Source organism: Miniopterus natalensis, chromosome 11, assembly GCF_054644295.1.
Source record: "Miniopterus natalensis isolate mMinNat1 chromosome 11, mMinNat1.hap1, whole genome shotgun sequence".
NCBI lineage: Eukaryota > Metazoa > Chordata > Mammalia > Chiroptera > Miniopteridae > Miniopterus > Miniopterus natalensis.
In genome coordinates, this window is record NC_142091.1 from 51,528,969 (window position 1) to 51,548,853 (window position 19,885).

Sequence of the window (19,885 nt, forward strand, 5' to 3'; positions counted from 1 at the left end):
CACCTAAACATTTCCATTCCCATTATGAGGTGTTTCCAGGATTGGGTGAAGGGAAGCAGAGTCCCGTCCACTTGATTGCCACCAAATAAGAAGCCAGATTATTTTTATATTTTAATTAAAAATTTATTAATTAGAGTTGGTATAAAATATCATATTAGTGTCAGGTGTACAGCACAGTGACTTGACATTTGTATACCTTTTAATGCGATCACCACAGTAAGCCTAGTAACCATCTGTCACCATGTAGAGTTCTAGTAATAAAATAAAGGAGCGGGATTAGATAATACCCTTCCTCGGTGGCTGAGCCAGCTGAGCAGGCCTTCCTGTGCCTTGGACCTAGGAGCTTAGCATATGCACACAGAGTGGTGGAAGCAGCCTTTCAGGGCACCCATGAGATTTGGTGGGCTAGCCTGTCAGTTAAGAAGCTCAAGGGCTTTAGACATGAACTCAAAGGGATTTCATTTCTGACACATATGCCATCGGGCACAGCAAGGACCATCCTGAGAAAGTAACCAGGATGCTGGAGGAGATGTCCTCTAACTGCACACCTTCCAGCAGCCGGGGTGCCCCATCCTAGAGCCCACACCCTTCCTCTCCACAATCCAGGTGGCCTTGTTCAGCTCCTTCAACCGTCCCCCTGACCCATGGCTGCCTGGGCAGAGCAGGTCTACCATGTTCCTCAGGTTGCACAACAGGGAAATGACCTGTGCATGAAGACAACCATTGCCATCCAGTAAAGTGTTCCTTTGTACCTTTTTCGGAGAAATGACTGGCAGGGAATTTCCCCAGGTGCCAAGTCTGACTTTTCATCCCTCCCAATGACCCCAACAGGGAGCGCTCAGTATAAATAATTAGCAGCCAGCTGTCCCCAGCAGGCAGGGACCAGCAGCTCTCCTCCACTGGAAACCAGGTGAGAGACCACTCCAGGGAGTGATTGCTCTAAAAAACTTACTCTGTTTTCTCTTTCCAGCAAGACTGTACATTCATTTTTAAATAATTATTCTATTTGTATCTGTGCTGTGTGAGGTCTGTGCTGGCGGAGTAGCACAGGGTAAGTGCTTTTTGATTAATTACAGGCTGCTCAGGAGGGTCGGTTTGGTCCTAACTGCCCTCTTCCTGCATAATGCCACCTTGGTGACCTCCTAGACAGTCTTGGGTTCAGGGGTGATGCGTTCAGAAATGAGGGCCTTGGCTCTGAGTGAAGTCCTACTACAATGCTTCCTAGATGGACAGCAGCATCTCATGAGAACAAAAGGAAATGCACAGCCAGGCTGTCTCTGAGACATATGAACCCCAAAAGGAGGTGTGCCAGCCTTGCCCGTGTCTCCCTGACCCTCCCCTTTCATTTCAGCACCATGAAGCTTGTCACAGGCCTCGTGTTCTGCTCCTTGGTCCTGGGAGTCAGCAGCCAGGACTGGCTTTCGTTCATGCGCCAGGCTTATGATGGTAAAGTTGCTGGAGGGGGGTTGGCACCCATGGCCACTAGGATTCACCCTGAGCATCCTTCGGGGTTGGGGCTACTGTCCTAAGTTGGGTTGCCCCATGTGGTAGAATGTGCCAGGTGTTTGGGGAGCTTTTCATCAAACAGACGGAAAACCACAGGACTTATTTCAATCAGTTACCAGAGAAAGAATAGTCAGTTCCCAGCTGGAAGGTAAGTTTGACTAGAAGACAGAGTAAGTCTTGAAATGGTATAAAACTTCCCTCAGACCAACTGCCCAAAGTGTGATTAAAGCTCTCCATCTCTGCTTCTCCACCTGCTCTCTCCCTCCCTCTCGCTCGCTTCCTCCCTCCCTTCCAACCCTAATTGGACAGTTGAGAGACCTGCAGCTTAGCTCTAGCTGGGGCTTCCTGTAGTCAGAGACACTGTCCCTGCTTTAGTCTGTTTGCTACCCTTTGCCAGCCTTTGCACTGACCAAACGGGAACTAGTCGCATCCATCGAGCCTCCTCTAGGAGCTCACCACTTCCATGCAATTTAGGGCAACCAACTCTCCTGGTCTGCCCAGGTCTGAGGAGTTTCCATGACACTTCCAGTGCTAACTGGGACAGTTCTAGGCAAACGGGGACAGTTCTGGTCAAGGTGGGACAGCTGGTCACCCACTCCACGTGGAGAGTAACTTGGTAGGCGGGCTTCTTGCCCAACCTTGAAGACTAGAGCAGCTGAGTCCGTTGACCAGGGACTACGTGCAAATCAGCAGGTGGCAGAGCAGAGTTTGAACCCGGCTGTGCGTGAGCCCACAGCTCTTGCCAAGCAGATGTGTCTGAGTACCGCTTCCTGCAGCTCGGTGGTTATCAGCCTCAGCTACATTCAGAAGCATGGAGAGCACTAAGAACTGCTGAAGCTTGAGACCCACCCCTAGAGAGTCTGGGGTGATTGGCCTGAGACGTGGCATGCGACTTTCACAGTCTCCCCAGGCGATGAGAAAGTGCAGCCAGGCTGAGAAACAGGCCCGCTGCTCCAGGGCTTGCTTGCCCACAGCCTCAGTCCAGCCTGCTTAGCAACTTTCCAGGATGCCACTCATGCCCCTGCCACTCAGAGGGACTCAGGTCACAGTCACGTGCATTCCGTCTGCAAGCCTGCATTTCTTCGGCGGCAGGCAGAAGCGCTGTACGTCTGTGCCCGACTCTGAATCTGCTTTCCATGTGTCCACCTCACCCACCAAGTAAGCTGAACACCATCATACGTAGCCTCGCTCCACACCAGAGGTTCTTGATCCTGAGCAATCTGGTGGCCCGGGGCGTGGCGAGGTGAGAACCAGTGTTGGCTGTCTCACGGGGATATGCTGCCGCACCTAGCGGGCAGAGATGCAGGGATGCTGTGAACATCCTACAGTCCTCCGAAGGCCCAGGACAAGGAATTCTCTGGCACCAAATTTCAGTAGTGCTGAAGTTGAAATCCTGTTCTGTAAGACACCTCCTTGTCTCCTTTAAACTTATGTCCTAGGGGCCTAAGTGAGCTGGAGCCCACAGATAGCATGTCAGCCATTAGACCACCAGGCACAACACAGCCATGTTCCCACCTGAATGACTCTCATTAGAGTCACCTAGAGAAGACAAGTGGGCCTGGGGAATGTTCTTCTCAACCTGTGGTTTCCAGGGGGCTGTGACCACAGGCTGACACTAAGGCAGTGGTAGATTTTCCTTCCTTGATCTTCCCTAAGGGGTGTCACAGTTCTCTGATATTTCACCTGACATCTCTGTGCCATGTCCTTTCCTTCCCAGGGGCCAGAGACATGTGGAGAGCCTACTCTGACATGAGAGAAGCCAACTACAAAAACTCAGACAAATACTTCCATGCCCGGGGCAACTATGATGCTGCACAAAGGGGACCTGGGGGCGTCTGGGCTGCTGAAGTGATCAGGTAACAGGCTCCTAGGGATGCAGGCTGGTCCAGCAGAGCTTGGCTGCCTGGGGACTGGGAGGATGTGGGCCCTAGAGAAGGACCCTGTAGGCTGTGGCTCCTCATGTCCTTCCTGTGTGCCTTCTCCATCCCTGCCCAGCACAGGGCCTGGGCTGCCAACAGAGCCAGAGAATGGCTTGATGGCCTGTCCCCAGAAAGAGAACCTGAGCGTCAAGGATTGATTCCCACCCTCCCCTCTGGGTGCTGTTCTCCCAGTGGCAGGGGGTCACCCAGGGCTGAGTGGGCTGGCCCAGGCGGGCTCAGTGTTTAGCCTCTTTCCAGTCTCCTTTCAGAGCCATTAATGCCTTGGAAATGGGAGAGTTGGGAGGGTGGGGCTGTTTCTTATTAGCCCCTGATTCACCTCCAACCTGCTCTCCTCATTCCAGCGATGCCAGAGAGGGTGCTCAGAGATTCACTGACCTTTTTAAGTATGGAGACAGTGGCCATGGCCTGGAGGACTCGATGGCTGACCAGGAGGCCAACAGATGGGGACGGAGTGGCAACGACCCCAATCGCTATAGACCTGCTGGCCTGCCCAGCAAGTACTGAGCTGCTTCACTCTGCTCTCAGCAGACTGGCTGTGACCCCCATGAGATCAGGGACACCGAATCATTGAGTTCCATATCCCCTGAGAAAGAGCACATAATGGATGTGTAATAAATGCTCAAGAGTTTGAATGTTGAAAACTTTGTGTTACTTTTTGGTATTAGGGCTACTTATTTGGTGTCAAGGGGTGATGGATGGGTACCTACCTAAAAGCGGAGCCTGTGCCTTTGTGTTTAGGTGTAGAGGACAATCTCAGAGTCACACAGGGCAACAGCCTGCTAGACACCCTTTGCCGAGTCAGATCTGCTCCTCTCTAGGTTTGTTGGTTACACTGTTGCTCACACTGTTGCTCCTCCTTACTCCCTGTCAATTGTGTCTGTCACTCCCCCCCGCCCCCCGCAGGGTCTGGTCTTAGTCCCCTGACTTTTATCCTTCAGTGGTCTCTGTCTGAGGGAAGGGGGCACAGCCATGGGAGGACTGGGCCATGGGATCTTGCTCCAGCAACTGCCACCTTGACATTCTGTTCATTTCTCAGCAGCACCTGCAAATCCATTAACCAATTCGTGTCCAGCCCATCTAAGAAATACCTCAAAGCAGTTTTCCTCCACAATTTTTATTTGCACTATTTTGAGCCTAAATGCAGATGTAGTGCCCTCTCATGTGTGAATATTTCCTCACAGCTTCTGCATATTAACTAGTTCAAATTGTGGAATTGGTAGTGAAGATAAATTTTGATACAGGACCATTAATTGGTAATAGTATTAACTACTAAGGAACAAGGAATACAAGTAGGAATAAATTTGAGAAAGGTGTTCCACTAAACTGAGATATAGATCTTATTGTAAAGTCTGTAGCCCATCAGAAGGCAAATAGAGATTACAGGGTGTCAGAAGCCAGAGCTAACAAACAAGAACTTGCCCATGAGGTGCCAATGAAACTTGTCAGAAACTACCCAGGAAGTAGCTGAACTCCCTGGGAGTACCACTGGGTTCCTGCCAATGTACTTGGATGCAGCCCAAGTGGGGCAGGAGGTAGAATGCTGTTGAATTTCCTAGAAGCCAGCTGTGGAAGAGGCCGTGCTATGGACTGAATCATATCCCCCACCCTCAATTTATGTTAATGTCCTAACTTCCAATATGGCTGTATTTGCATGAAGGAAGTAATTAAAATTAAAGGAGGCCGTAAGAGTGGAGTCCTGGTTTGACAGGATTAGTATCCTTATAAGAGGAGATGAGAACAGACTGCCAAAGCACAACCGAGGTTCCTGCCAGCCAATCCATGGCCAATATGAGGGCCAGCAAGTTCAGGATCACAGTCTCCATGTCACAAACTTGAGGAAGGGTTTAGTAACTTCCATTCATTGGTATGAATTTAGTCCCCTGGGCTTTGACAGTCGTGTCTGTGCTCAGAGACTGTCCGCTGGTGTCCCTGGGAAGGTAAAGACTTGAGCACCTGTTGCACGATCAATGATTCTCTCAACTACCCTTCTACCTGGGAATTACTGCCCAGTTTCAGAAGAGTGAAATGGAGGCTTGCAGAAATGAATATACTTACTGAAGACCACACAGCCTTGGAATTCTGGAACCTGGCTCAAATCCAGTTCTCTGACTCTAAAGCCTGAGCTCTCTACTGCAACAAGGACCCTCTGCTAACATGAGAATGCTCTGTAGTCCATCTTGCACCCCTCCCCTCCACTGAAAGGAAGAATAATTTTGAGGTTCTTGTTTGGTTTTGTGTCATATTTTGTTGTCGTTATTGTTCTTATTTGCAGACTATGTCTTCTGCCAGTCATTGGGTGGCTATCCAGGGAATGCAGGTGTAGTAGCACTGGTGAGCCTTCAGCAGTTGGCTAAGAGGAGAAACATGGCCCATCTGTTCTCTTAAATGATTGTTTCTGGGTTTGATAGTTGGTCGGGTTCGACTTGTATGTGATTCTAGGAAAGTCAGTCCTCTTTCTTTATGACACTTGCAGTACAGTGGAGAGCGTTTTGCCTCAGTCCTGGATCAGGGCAGAGTGAGGAGCCAGCAGAGCATAAACCACTTCTTGCCTTGTCTCAGAATTAGGGATCTGCTGCCCTCTACAGGACAAACATATAGGTGAAGGTCCTGCACAGGAAGCTCAGAGCAGCTTTGGAAATGTTTTCTTTTCTGATGTAGGCATCCTTTCCACCCCCATGTTTGTTTTCTTGGGAAGAAAGTACAGCCATATAAACATATAATCAATAGCATACACAAGAATTTAATAACTTCTTCACCTGTTGGAATGTAATGTTCTCTTTTAATCTTTCTGGGTGAACCAGAAGATGGAGAGTGGGGAATCCACACATTCAGGTGCTGAAATTGCTCCCCAAGGATTGGTACGACTGCTTAGGTGGGACAAAGGAAAGGATTTTTGGAATTTGGAATTAGAAGTAGTAGTTCCGGGCATGTGCTGGGACATGTCTAACAGCTGGCTTTCTGGAAGAATAAATATAAACCTGTCTTAGAGTGTGTCAATTTCCACGGTGTAAATACTCCCAACATAGGTCATTTGAAATGGCCAATAATTTAACAATTGGCTTGAAAATTCTCTGAAAATTTAGCAATTGACTCCCCAGAGGTGGTATGAACCAGCTGCAGCACGCCACAGAGTAGTCCACTTCCAAAGGACAGAGCCTACCAGCTCTACAGTAGAATCTCAGTGAGAATTTCAAAGATTATACAGGAGGAGGAACTCTTCCTCCAGGGAGAACCTCCATGGCCCATGCCATTCCCTTCCTCCTCTCCTTCCCCCACAGGCACGCTGGTCCTAGGCTAACCCCCTGAAATGGTCTCCAAGGCCCCCTTTTCTCTGATTTCCCAGTAAGCCAAAGCAGCCCAGCCTAGGCTCTCCTGTTGCTTCTTTAACACCTTTCCTTGTTTCACTGTCCTAAGTGTGTTTTTGCCCTGGTCAAAAAAATCTTGCTTAAAAAAATTATCCAGGAGGGGGGAAAAAGCAAGACAAAATTTCTTATCCTTCACAGAAGTGCTAGCTTATAAAGAAAATATTCCAGTTTGAGAGAAAAATGAAAGTATAGCTCTTACAGTGTTTGCAAACATAGCTATACAATAAATTCTAGACTCTGTACTTAAAGCAAATACATTAAATAGGTTATAGAAATTGGTCATCAGAGGAAAATACCTGGACAGGACAGAGCCCAGACAGGGGCAATAGGACAGGAGTTGGGGTCACTTTCTTTTTATATTTACATCACTCTATAAATGGTACATTTCTTCCTTCCTTCCTTCCTTCCTCCCTTCCTTCCTTCCTTCCTTCCTTCCCTCCCTCCCTCCCTCCCTCCGTCAAGTTTATGGTCTAAAGGAGGCTCAAAACGGTAGGTAGTGTCAGTTGCTGGACCCTCTTTGGGCAACAGGTGGCCTGGACCACTAGGTGGGTTTTTCCACTTGATAATCTAGGCCCTTTGGGTCTCTCACTGTTGGGTAAGTGGGGACGTCCCATTCTCCCCTGTACCCCAGGATGTAGTTGGAGGGCTGCTTAGAGATTAGAGATTAAGGATCCTTCGGTATTTTCTACACCAAGTCATGAGCTAGGTTCATCTGCAAGGGGCTCAGATGTAGGATCTGCAGACACGAGAGTGGGGGAGAGTAAAGAAGTGTTTGTGTTGGGGGAGAGAAAAGTCAGCCTGCAGCAATAGCTATTAAGTACTGTTTCTTAACTTTCGGAACCTTAACCTTGGATAACAGATGAAGTCTAGGTAATAAAGCCTCAAAAAAAGTAGGAGAATCCTCTCACTTCACCATCTTCCTTCCCCCATCACCACCCAATGGTTCTTAGCCCAGGTTCCCAGCTATTTTATTTGGAAACCAACCCTGGGAGCAGGACTAGGAGACTAGGGAGTAATACAGAGCAAGAGCAAGAACAATAGAAGATATATTATAGAGTTGGTCATGAGGAAAAGTCTTGGAGCTGGAACCTTCTGAAGAACAGAGTAGAGTGACTAAGCACTACCCCCAGGAGTCAAATAAAAGCACCTATCAACTGGCTTCCATCTCTATTGTCAAGGGTGGACCCTCAAATGCTCACATTTGCTTACATTTTATTGCTGTGCACATATAAGTGCCCAGTGAGACTGACATGCCCAGTGGGGCATGATGTACAGGTCATGGAGCAGACCCAAAGCAAGGTGCTGCCAGGCTGCACCTGCACGAGAAGGATCACAGCCACAGGAAACTCCCCGCTGTAGTAGTGGCTGGAGAAAGCTGAGGGGCCAGAGGGTCTGTAGGCGTGCACAGCCTTGTCTGATACACCACACACTGTGCCTTTCTAAGCCTGCGCAATAGCACAAGCCTCTCCAAGGTGTGGACACAGTACATTCACTGAGGACTGACAAAACTGATGAAATCTGAGGCTGAGAATAAAAGAGGAAAATACACTGGTTAGCCAAGAAGGGAGATGGGCAGGTGCAACTGGGAAGGACAGAGAAATGTAAATACCATGGACTTGTGAAAGAACCAGCCATGAACCCTGTGACCCCACACAGACAGAGCCACCCCAGGCTAACATGATCTGGAGCCCTGTGCTCTGTAAGGCATAGGAAATGCTATGGGGCTATGACAGGCTTAGGGACATGGTGGCATTCCTGGCAGCAACGTTGTATCTGCTACACATCATAGTATTTTGCATAAAATAACTTGGTTTTGTTTTCTTACTTAAAAAAAAAAGTTTCTTAGAAGCCGGGGTAAAATTTGGGTACTATGATGGCATTATGGTTAAGGGATCCAAGGACAATACGAGCCACAATGTTGTCAATGAAGGTAAGTTCCGATAGCAATGACTGGCAACTTTTACTAGCTGGGGTTTGGCCCCAAACTTCAAAGTGGAACGCTGATAGCCCAGGCTACACTGCCTGGGCTGGGCTGGAACTTTGTCTTCTCCTCTAATTATAAACTCAATCTCCAATCCCCAGATCCTAAAGGCCATTCCCATCAGCACCCACTGGCCTGGGAGGTAGGAACCAGAGAACTGGAGGTGTCTGACCCAGGTGGAGCCATTATGCACATCCTGCAGAAAGCCATTTCTCCAAAATTAGTCAAGTCTAAATAAACTGAGAACTGAACAGCTGTGTAACTGCTCTATATCACTGCCTTTAGTTAATTAAGGCTAACCTGCTGGGAAAAGTACAGAGGCTTAGGAAATACAGAAATTTATGTTTCCCTTAAGTTTGTGGTGAGTAACCCCTCTGCCAGGGGTCTGGGCTCCACACTGCCTTTCAGATTCCTCCCAAGTTTCTGCTCCAGCAGACTTCACACTGAACCTTGCTGCTCAGAGGGCGATCAGGGCCCAGAAGCTTCAGTACCACCCGGGGTCCTGTCAGAAATGCAACATCTTGGGTTCCACCTCAGGTCTCCTGTGGCAGCCAGGACAAACAGTGTGTGGGCACCGATGCAAAGTAAAAACACCGAGACCTTTGTTCAGAAATCATTAAAATTCCACGATGGTGAAAGCAGGACAGTAAGCCGAGCACAGGGCTCAGCTAAGCTGGGGCTCTGCGTGCTGCACAGGCCTCACACCGTGAAACAGGCAGTTCACTAGGAAAAGCTCCACTGCCAGGGGATAACACTGAGACTGGGTCACTAAAGCCAGGCTTTACCTATATAATCAGATATAAATATGCCTAGATCGCTAGAGGATTTTAGTAACTAAATACTCAGATTGAGTTGGAGTCATCCATCTGAAATGATGTATTTCCTGGGCAAGATGGAAACCACAATCTGGGAAAACCTGTATTTAGGGCAGAGCTGTGCCGGTTAGTATTTCTCTTAGCCCTCTGGAAGAACTTACCAAGTGGGAATTTTCTGGGCCTCACTTGTGTCTGTATTTGATTCACAGGCCAGGGTTGAGTGGCAACTCCAGGCTCGTCATCTCAGCACAGCAGCTCTGTGTTTTAAGTCTGTGTTGCTACTCAGTAAGTTTGCTGAGTCCAGATTTCTTCTAAATGCAGGGGTGGGAAAAGCTGGTTATGGCTCTGACCTCACTCTAATTACTATTCCTGACAGGAGTGGAGATTTCAGCCCCTTGTACTGCCACAAAATGGTTAAGATGAGAAATTTTATGTTATATGCAGAACCTAAAGGGATAGACCCTGGTGGAATTTCAGCTGGTGGGCACTGGAGCAAAGGGCATGTCAGGGTTGAGCAGGGGCACAACTAGAGGGCCACGTGCAGAGTGGGGCCAAGACACAGAGAACCCAAGATAAGAGGCAAATTTGGGCTCTGAAATTGAGAAACTGAGTCTGGAAACAGGTCATAGAGGGCCTTAAATGCCAAGCTCAAGGATTTGGGCTTTATCCTAAAAGCAGGGGGTAGCCAACAAAAGCTTCTGATTGGGAAGAGGCATGATCAAGGCTGTGCTCAAGAGGACAAGAACTCTGACACTGGATCTCCAGTTAACTTCCCATGACACCAAGACAAGCACTCTTTCTCGGGGGCCTCGGTTATCTATAAATGAGAATAACTCTACATCTAAATCCAGGAACAATGTGGGAGTGGGAGGCAAGTTGAGGCGGATTAAATTGGTCACTAGACCTACAGGTTCCAGGTCTGGGCAGTATCTTTGGCATCCATATTTTTAACAAGCTCCTGTGGTGACTCTGATGTGTTAGTTGGTTTGTAGATCAGCTGACTGGATGATACCTAAGGTTGCTTACAGTTTCTTGTGCTGAGACTGAGAAGTAGTAGTGGGACGGCAGTGTTTAGAAGTTAGGAAAGCTGCAGCTGTCTAGCAATAAGCAATGGGAATGTGGGTGTTGGCAAGAGAATGGAAAAATGTGACCAATGGAAAACACCACCACATAGAATTGAGAATATTTACCTAGTAATTGGCAGTGTTAAAAACCAAAATTCACCTGAATATGTAGGCCAGGACACCTTTTCTAGGGGAAGAGATCAGGAAGGGTTTTTATCATGCAGATCGCCTCCTCTTTCTATGGAGTCCCAGGACAGAGAGTGCCTGCAGTAACAGGTCACCTCCTTGGTGTTAACCAGAAAGTTCCCAACTAGTTGATCAAGATTGTGTTTCTGGGAGAGGATGAAACTGCAACTGGATCAGGTATTAAACCTAGGTTTGGCATCATGTGTTTTTAGCATGAGTGAGGCCATTTTGAGCCTGTTGTTTTCTCTTTACAATTCCCCCCTTTTGATCAGACTCTCAGCTCAATTAAGAGATGTGATAAAAATAATTCAGGCATTAGTGTCACTCTCAGCTACCACTCTGCAGCTCTGCTGACCCTTGGTGTGGCATGATGTTTGCTCAATCTCTCTGACATGGGCTTGTGGTTTTCTCTTTAACAGTAGGGAGGGTTGAGAAGGGGGATGTGGCAGGAATGACTACAAGGTTTTGAGCCTTGACCAGGACAGTGATAAATTTAATATGTGCAAGGAAGTTATCAACTTCAATTTTGATCTTCCCTCTTTCTCTGAATCATGTAAAACAATTTACATGGGTCTAGATCACTACTTGGTGAAATGATGATATTCTAAACCTTTCAAAGAACAGCTAGCATTTATCACCCATACAGCTTGTTACAGGCACTATGCACTACAGTTTAGTCTCATTTAATGGTCACTAGGAGGTAGCTCTGATTTTACTCTATGTGTCAGTTACTGTGCTATGCACTTCATATTCATTATCTCATTTATTCTTCAAAGTATCCTTAGTGGGTGCTAATATTACCCCCATTTTATAGATGAGAAAACTGAAACTTAAAGAATCAAAAATAACTTCCCAAAGGTTAGACAAGAAAAGCCAGAGCAGACATTCAAAACCAGACATTCGGCCTCAGAACCCAAGCTCTGGCCCCGCAGCCCTGTTAAACAGCAGTCAAATGTATAAACAAAAGTAAAAGTTATGAATCACAGCCTGCCTAGCATTTTTAGGCAAGTCAGAGATACAAGTTGTATTTCAAAACAAAGCCTAGCCCGGCTGGCAAAGCTCAGCAGTTGAGCATCAACCTATGATCCAGAAGATCAAGCTCTGATTCCCAGTCAGCGCACATGCCCGGGTTGTGGGCTCAATCCCCAGTAGGGGGCGTGCAGGAGACAGCCGATCAATGACTCTCTCATCGTTGATGTTTCTCTCTCTACCTTTCTCTCTCTGAAATCAATAAGGACATATTAATATATATGAAGAAAACCAAGCCTCGTACCCAGGTAGACTGTTCAAATTTAAATATTCAACTGAAGGGAATTTTTTGTTTAGTTTTGTTTGCCTTGGAAAATTATTTCTGATGATGTATTCTTCTTTAATGCTAGAAATTTCCCTCTGTACCCTTCTGGTAAATGGGGATTGCTGTAATATGCTTTGGAAACTCTGTTGGGAAATGACTTGCACAATTATGCCAGGTCAGACTGTCTCCTGAGATTTCCTCTGGGCTATCTTTTGGACAGTCATGTTGTAATGACAAAAGCTGTCAGTGAAGAACAAGCTTTCACTCTTTACCTTGGTACAGACTCACATTCAAGATCACATTCAACATGATTCATACAACCCAATTCCAGCTGATGCTAGTGGGAAGGTATGATATGTGATTTATAAGGAGAAATACATATTTGGTCTTGGTTCCAGTTTCTGAAACTGAGCTCCTAAAACCCTCAAAATTTCCTAAGTGATGAGTGAGAGAGAGGTTGCTTTGGTTGTGTTAATGAGGTGACTCTGGACTGCACCTAATATTGGGGGCTGGTTGCCAGGGGAGGCAACCACCTGATTCAAGTGTTGTAAAAGCCTCCTTCCACCCCACCCCACTCAAATCAGGAGAGGGGCTGGAGACTGAATTCAACCACCAATAACCAACGATTATATCAATCACACCAATGTAATTAAGCCTTAAAAACCAGAAAGGACTGGGTTCCAAAGCTTCTGCTTTGGTGAACAAGTGGAGAATCAGGGAGAGCGGAGCTCAGAGAGGGCATGGAAGCTCCTCACCTTTCCCTCCAGCCTTGTCCTATTCATCTCCTCCATATGTCTGTTCCGCAGTTATACCCTTTCAGAATAAACTGGTAATCTAGTCACTAAAACGTTTCTCTGAGCTCTGTGAGCCACTATAGGAAATTAAACTCAAGGAAGGAATCATGGAAACCTCTGATTTGTAGCCAGTCAGTCAGAAGCATCGTTAACAACCTGGACTTGTGATTGGTGTCTGAAGTGGAGTGCAGTCTTGTGGACTGAGCCCTGACAAAAGAAAAATTCTGAGATATCTAAATTCAATTACAGCTGGCGGGAGACTGGGAGAAAGAGACAATTGGAGTTATTCAGTTAACAGCTATAATTGGAGACTAACCAAAGACTACTCACATTCCTGAATGGAATGTATACTGAATCTTTGAATCAACTTACCAGCAGCCATCTGAAAAAATATTGGATTACCCGACATCACCGCATCCTGCTTATGCATGAACTTTTTGGAATGCTGTCCACAACCAATCCAGAAGCAGTAAACAATTCTTCCCTAAAGATATGCACCTATCCTAGAACTGCCCTCACTTCACCTTTTCCCACTCCCATTTTCTAGCCAGTGTAAATTCTTTCAAAACAACCTGCACCTTCCTTCCCCAAACTATTGCATAAAAAAGCTCCAAGACTGTGGAAAAATGTTCATCTTCTCTGTCCTGCCCTGCTGCTGGTGTTTTAGACTACATGTTCCAACTTGGTCCTTTTGCTAGTGACTAGCACATGGTTCAAAAAAACCTTCCTTTCAGAAAACCTTTTGGCTGCGAAGGTTTTTGTTTCACATCCCTTAATCAGCAGAATCTGATGCTATCTCCGAGTAGATAGTGTGAGAATTGATTTGTATTGTAGGACGCCCAAGCTGGTAGAGAACTACTTATGGGGAAATACCACACACAGACACACACTCCCCCACTACCACTACCGCATCACACCCTTACTGCCACCACACATTGTTAGGTTTCTCAAAATTCTAAGCAGCTTTGTGAACCTCCTTTCTCTGACAATCTCTTTAACCCATCAGGTTACATCATACCCAAATGTCATATGAAAGTATGACAGCAATTTTGTCTATAGATCCCTGGCTGTGTTATAAACGGAAAAAAAAGTGAACCATTCAAGTACCCAACACTTTGTTTACTCCACAGTGAGTCTACCCCACACCTTCCTGCAAATTGCTCACGATAAACTTCATGTCTATATTCTATTCAAATGAAAACTTTAATCAGATTTCACATTATTAATATAACATGCTATGTAGTAAGTGTACAGGAGCTTGGCAAATGGCAATCTAGTATTTGGCTTAAATAATACAAGCACTTGTTTCAGTCTTTATTAGTACTTAGCCTTCCTTTATTTTGACTTTTAAAACATAATTTCTAAAAGTGCATGATTTCTTCGAACTACTCTCTGTTTAGGAAAGATTAGAGATAAAACATTTCCAGTAATGAATTAGTATATAGGTTCAGATTAGAAAATGTCAAATACTGGGGGGAAAAGTATTTTAAATTAGTTCGAATTAAATATGGGGGATTTCATAATATCTAATTTGACTCTTCAGTGTTTCACTTCTTTTATGTGTTAATTCCATTATACCAGGTCATATTTCAGTAATTTCTCAACTGTCCTAGACAAGATATAAAAAGAATTCAACTCCTGTCAATTATATTATCTGTCTTCATGTGACCACAATGAGAAACTTCTGCTCCCCCAATCCACAAGCAAGGAACAAATAACACTGTTGTTCAGAATAAAGACTGCATAGCTGTAAACACTCACATTCTGATTCCAGAACACTTCATATCAGCAAACAAGGACTGAGTCCTTTCAAAACTCAACTTTGGTTGAGAAACACTGAGGCCACAGATAAGCCATAAATGCAGAGGTTACAGACACTGGCCAAAGTACTCCCAATAAGATGGCAGAGCTTTCAGGTGGTGCCTTTCCTTCATCAGCAAATGCATTCAGAAGACTCAGGAGCATGACATCCGACTGAACCTTCTTCCACTAGGCCTGCTGAGACCAGAGAAACCGATCACATTTTTCAAGCATGCTTTGTATCAAGGCTCTGAAATCCCAAAGAAAAGAAACAAGTTTAGTTCTCATTGTTCATTCTTTACAAAAAAACTTTAAAAACCACAAGTAATTAGAGGATTCAAAAAGCTGACTCTATGCATCAAAAAACACAATCTACAGAGTGAAAAGGCATCTTATGAAAAAGCATCCTGTCCTATAGGAGAAAATATTTGAAAATCATGTATCTGATAAAGGATTAATACAGAAAATATACAAAGACTCATACAACAAAAAACAGATAGTGCGATTGAAAATGGGCAAAAATACCTGAATAGGAATTTCTTCAAGATGATATACAAATGGCTAACAAGCATATGAAAAAGATGCTCAACATCACTAATCATTAGAGGAATGCAAATAAGATACCACCTAACACCCATCAGGATAGCTATTATAAAAAAATTAAAATAAAATCAGAAAATAACTAGTGTTGACAAGAATGTAGAGAAATTGGAACCCTTGTGCACTGCTGATAGAAATGTAACATGGTGTAGCCTCTATGGAAAACAGTATAGCGGGTCCTCAAAAAGTTAAAAATAAAATTACCTTATGACCCAGCAATTCCACTTCTGGGTATCTATCCAAAAGAACTGAAAGCAGAGTCTCAGAGATATTTGTACAACCACATTCATAGCAGCATTAATCACAACAGACAAGAGGTAGAAGCAACCCAAGTTTCCATTGACAAATGAATGGATACACAAAATGTGGTATACACGTATTATGGAATATTATTCAGCCTAAGAAAAGGAAGGGAACTCTGACACTTGCTGCAACATAGGTGAACCTTAAAGACATTACGCTAAGTGAAATAAACCAGTCATAAAAAGATAAATACTGCATGATTCCATTTCAATGAGGTACTTAGAACAATCAAGATCACAGAGACAGAAAGTAGGAATGGAGGTTGCCAGGGGCTGAGTGGAGGGGGAAATGAGGAGTTGTTCAACGGGTAGAGTTTTGCAAGATGAAAAAGCTCTGGAATTGAGCTGCACAGTGATATGGATATACATAACACTACTGAACCAAACACTTAAAAATGGTTAGGATGGTTAATTTTATGTTACCTGTACCACAACTAAAAAAGCAAACAAAAACAAAAAACCTGAGACAATTAGGTATTTGGTACCAATAAGGTTCTTAAAGAACTGATTACACATCAGATTTGGGTATTCACTCACCTTATTCCAGTGTCTTGGTCATGACTGTGAACAAAACATTACTTTAGTCTCTTTCCTTAATCGCCTTAATCAAAAGGTGAGTCTCAGTCCCCTAATCTGTTGAGGGGTTGTGAATGGGTGATCTCTCTCATCCCATGCACCTCTGAAAATCTTGGGGTTTCACATTCCCCAGGCACCTATGCAAAGGGACATGACAGACAAGTATTACCTCTGTCTTTTCTCAGCAATCCTTAGGATATCACAGGTTCTGGTAAACCTCTCTGACAGCTCAAGTGTCAAACCACATTCCTGTAGAAGTGACCAGGCCTGATCTGGACCCATGGCCTTAGCTAACAGCAGTGCCACATTCTCCATGTTGATAGGGGAAGGCTCATCACTAAAGCTCCCATTTGGTGACTTCTGGGAGGCTGGTTTTGTGCTTTTGTTCTGTACAAGATGTAGGAGAAGCTTCCATTCCTCCATGGTCTCTGGGATCCAACCTACACAAACACACAAAAACATAGAAATGTTGGCTCTGACTGCTCTTGGCACTCTGCCTGCATACAGGAGACAGTCAAAACAGTTTGTGAAAACTGTTAATAGCAAAACATACAAATATTAGAGCACATAATCTCATCATCCTAACACAAAGTTGTTTTCTGAACATCTGTTGAATAGTTCATGATAAGGAGAAGCCACAAAATTAACTTCTATATTCTTTCACTGACTCAGTAATTACCCAGGGCATATTCTATGCTGGGCACTGGATATACAATAAGGAACTCTTGTGGGGCTTATAGTAAAAGAGACAGAACTTAGAAAAACACATAAATGTACTACACTTATAAGTGCTATAAAAGAAAAGATCAAGAAACCAACCATTAGAGAACAAAAGGATTTCTGGAGAATCTGAGAAGGGCTCTATGGGGAAGTGATGTTTAAGCAGAGAGCTGAAAGACGCAACAAACAGACAGCATGTGCATGTGGCCCACGTACGTGCAGAATTGAGGTGGGGAGCATCAGGAATGGAGGGTGAAGGAGCCTTTATTTCTGACAAAGGAAATATGAAGGACATCTTGACATAGGAAAGAACTTGAATCTAAGGAACTCCAAAAAAGGCCTATAGCACACAAAGGCAGTAGTGAGTAGTGAGAACAAGATAGCACCAGGCCTTAAGGATGTAGATTTTATTCTGAGTTCAATGTAAGAGGTTTTAAGCAGGGTGCCACATAATCCAGTTTTGGTTTAAAAGAACCACCCTGACTGCTTAAGTAAAATGGATTAAAAATGAACAAGAATGGAAGCCAGATGACCAATTATGAGGTTACTGCAGTAGTCTCAGCAAGTAGCTAGGACCAGAGTGATGGCAGTGGAGCAAAAGAAAGTAGGTAGGTAGAAGATATATATTTAGCAGTAAAATCAACACAAACTGGAGTGTTTAGTATGAGACAGAAGGAGAGAAAAGTATTAAGAAAAGACCCATTTAATACACCAAGGACAAAAATAGCTATTATTATTATTATTACATTAACAAAATATCAAAAGTACTTTTATCTGGGCAGGGAGACTATTTTCTTTATGCTTCCTAAATTCTGTACTATTTTCTATAATAAACACCATGTAACTTTAAAAATATAAACCATTTATATTTTAACTCTTCTGGATATTATTCAGAAATGTATGCATGTCTATAGTTCTAGTCCTACAGAACCACCTGGCCCTCTTTTCTCACTTCTGAAACAGTACTTTTTGCTATAGCTGTGACATCTGAAGTTAACCCTTGCCAGTCAACTGGCTTCTTTGTTCTGTTTTCATGTTCCCTTTCCCACACAGGAGGGCTGGAAAAGACTGCAGATCACACTGGATGAAGAACCCTGCTGCTTGCTGTTGGTATCTCTGCAATGAGATGAATAAAGCAGCACCATAAAAGAAACCAAAACTCTCTAAGTGCAGCATGGACCCTCAGACTTCAGATATCAGTGTGCCAAAGTCCTGGCCTTCTGACTGCCATTTTATCTGTTTTGAATTGATAAAAATTAAACTGTTTTTAAAAGGATCTAAATAGTTGTGAAAGCTTAGGGAAATCTGACTTCTACTCCATTTTAAGTTCATCTTAATGATCTCTAACTTTTGGCTATGTAAAAAATCAACACGATGCAGAGAAAAGAACCTGAGCACCAGCTTTAGATAGTCAAACAGGGGTCTGAACACCAGTTCCACCAGTTGTATGACTTTGGGAAACTTAATTGTCCTTTCTCTTGACCTTAGTTATAACTCCTGTAGAACAAAAATAATAGTAAGTACCAAGAATTTGTTACCTCATTTAAACAGTAATAGGAAAAGCACTTAACACACAGCAGGCACTCATTAAATAGTAAAGTTGCCTGCAGTTTATCCCTAATTATGATTTCTAATTACCAAATGGTACAGGTAAAAAAAATTTTTTTAATTCTGCAAATTTGACAGGTAGCTAGAATTATATACATGATCACTGAAATGTTCACCAAATTTCTTTACTGAAGGTCTGAAGTGAATTCTAAAATACTACAACCAAGAATAACCAATTGGACCTGGCCGGGCATGGCTCAGCGGTTGAGCCATGGATCCAGGTCGACCTAGGATCCAGGCATTCGGGGTTCGATTTCTGGTCAGGGCACATGCCCGGGTTGCGGGCTGCAGCCGATCAATGACTCTCTCATCATTGATGTTTCTATCTCTCTCTCTCCCTCTCACTGAAATCAATAAAGACATATTTAAAGAATAAATAAATAAATAACAACCATTGGGATTTACATACCACTATCCCCATCCATCAGGCTCATATCATTCAAATACACGATGTTGGTGAAGGCCTCTCTTCTTCTCTCCAGCTCCAAACAGAGAGTAAGATATCCAGGCCAGAAACTTTAAAGAGACCAAAGTTGAAGAAAGTAATAAAAGGCAGTGAATTTATCTGGAGCTGTGCTGTCCATTACAGTAGATACTAGATACATGTGGCTATTTAAAGTAAATAAAATTAAAAAGTCAGTTCTTTCAGATGACCAATCCATATTTCAAGTATTCAATGGCCACATGTGGCTAATGTCTATCACACTGGACAGTGCAAAATATTTCCACTAGCCCTGATCTGGAGTGTTTAAGAAGAAAGAATAAAAGCTAGTGATAAATACTTACATTTGAGGCCAAACACCAGTTATGATATATCTAAGCTTCTATACTTTATAAATGTTAAGATTCAATACAAATTAGGATATTTCTTCCCCAAATATGAAAGCTTTCCTTGACTCTTCTCCCTCCTTCATTGGCTATATCCAGTATTATAAATCCCACTGCATTTTCCTTCTAAATGTCCCTTGGATGTGGTCCTTTTGCTGCCCTACTAATCACCAATTCAGTCAAAAATGAATTACTGCAACAGCTTCCAAGTTGGTCTTCCTGTCTCCAGCTTTTCTCACATAGGACACCAAAAATGATCTCCAGAAAGCTCCATTTTTACCATGTCATTTTCATACCCAAAAGTCTAAAGGGTTTCTATTGATGAAATTCTTCTGCCCCACCACCTGGTTAGTCTCATCCCTCGTTATCAATGAATAAACGTGTATCAAGTACCTGCATTATGAGGGAAAAGGAAGAAACAGGTACCTATCTCCAAAAGATCATAATCTAAGTGCAGCCATACAGTAACATGGCCAGGCAATCAATAAATGACTAATAGGTGGTAT

General features: G+C 44.1%; 2 protein-coding genes across 10 annotated transcripts in view; one reads left to right on the forward strand and one right to left on the reverse strand.

The window, feature by feature from the left end:
• Positions 1–1,355: 1,355 nt before the first annotated feature.
• On the forward strand, positions 1,356–4,058 carry LOC107542204 (serum amyloid A-2 protein-like). Of its 2 annotated transcripts, none has more exons than XM_087822331.1 (3): positions 1,356–1,446; positions 3,224–3,362; positions 4,001–4,058. In XM_087822331.1, the coding sequence occupies exons 1-3, from the start codon at positions 1,356–1,358 to the stop codon at positions 4,056–4,058; spliced, it is 288 nt and encodes a 95-aa protein (XP_087678457.1). The 2 variants fall into 2 exon arrangements, with proteins under 2 accessions (XP_087678457.1, XP_087678456.1); XM_087822330.1 differs by lacking the exon at positions 4,001–4,058 and adding an exon at positions 3,788–3,950.
• Positions 4,059–14,123: 10,065 nt separating this feature from the next.
• HPS5 (HPS5 biogenesis of lysosomal organelles complex 2 subunit 2) overlaps positions 14,124–19,885 on the reverse strand; it is a 33,773-nt gene continuing 28,011 nt past the window's right edge. For all 8 annotated transcript variants that reach the window (XM_087821762.1, XM_087821767.1, XM_087821766.1 and 5 more), the window contains 3 exons: positions 18,961–19,067; positions 16,393–16,663; positions 14,124–14,995 (listed from right to left, as the gene is read on the reverse strand). In XM_087821762.1, coding sequence (XP_087677888.1) covers positions 14,935–14,995; positions 16,393–16,663; positions 18,961–19,067 — 439 coding nt within the window. In that variant the 3' untranslated portion in view covers positions 14,124–14,934. The remainder of the gene's footprint in view (positions 14,996–16,392; positions 16,664–18,960; positions 19,068–19,885) is intronic.

What these genes read in the sequence shown, in the direction of transcription:
- LOC107542204 (XM_087822330.1), top strand. Translation starts at nt 1,356, where the DNA reads ATGAAGCTTGTCACAGGCCTCGTGTTCTGCTCCTTGGTCCTGGGAGTC. An exon ending in CATGCGCCAGGCTTATGATG is followed by an intron (nt 1,447 to 3,223) that starts GTAAAGTTGCTG and finishes TTTCCTTCCCAG; the next exon opens with GGGCCAGAGACATGTGGAGA. An exon ending in TGGGCTGCTGAAGTGATCAG is followed by an intron (nt 3,363 to 3,787) that starts GTAACAGGCTCC and finishes TCCTCATTCCAG; the next exon opens with CGATGCCAGAGAGGGTGCTC.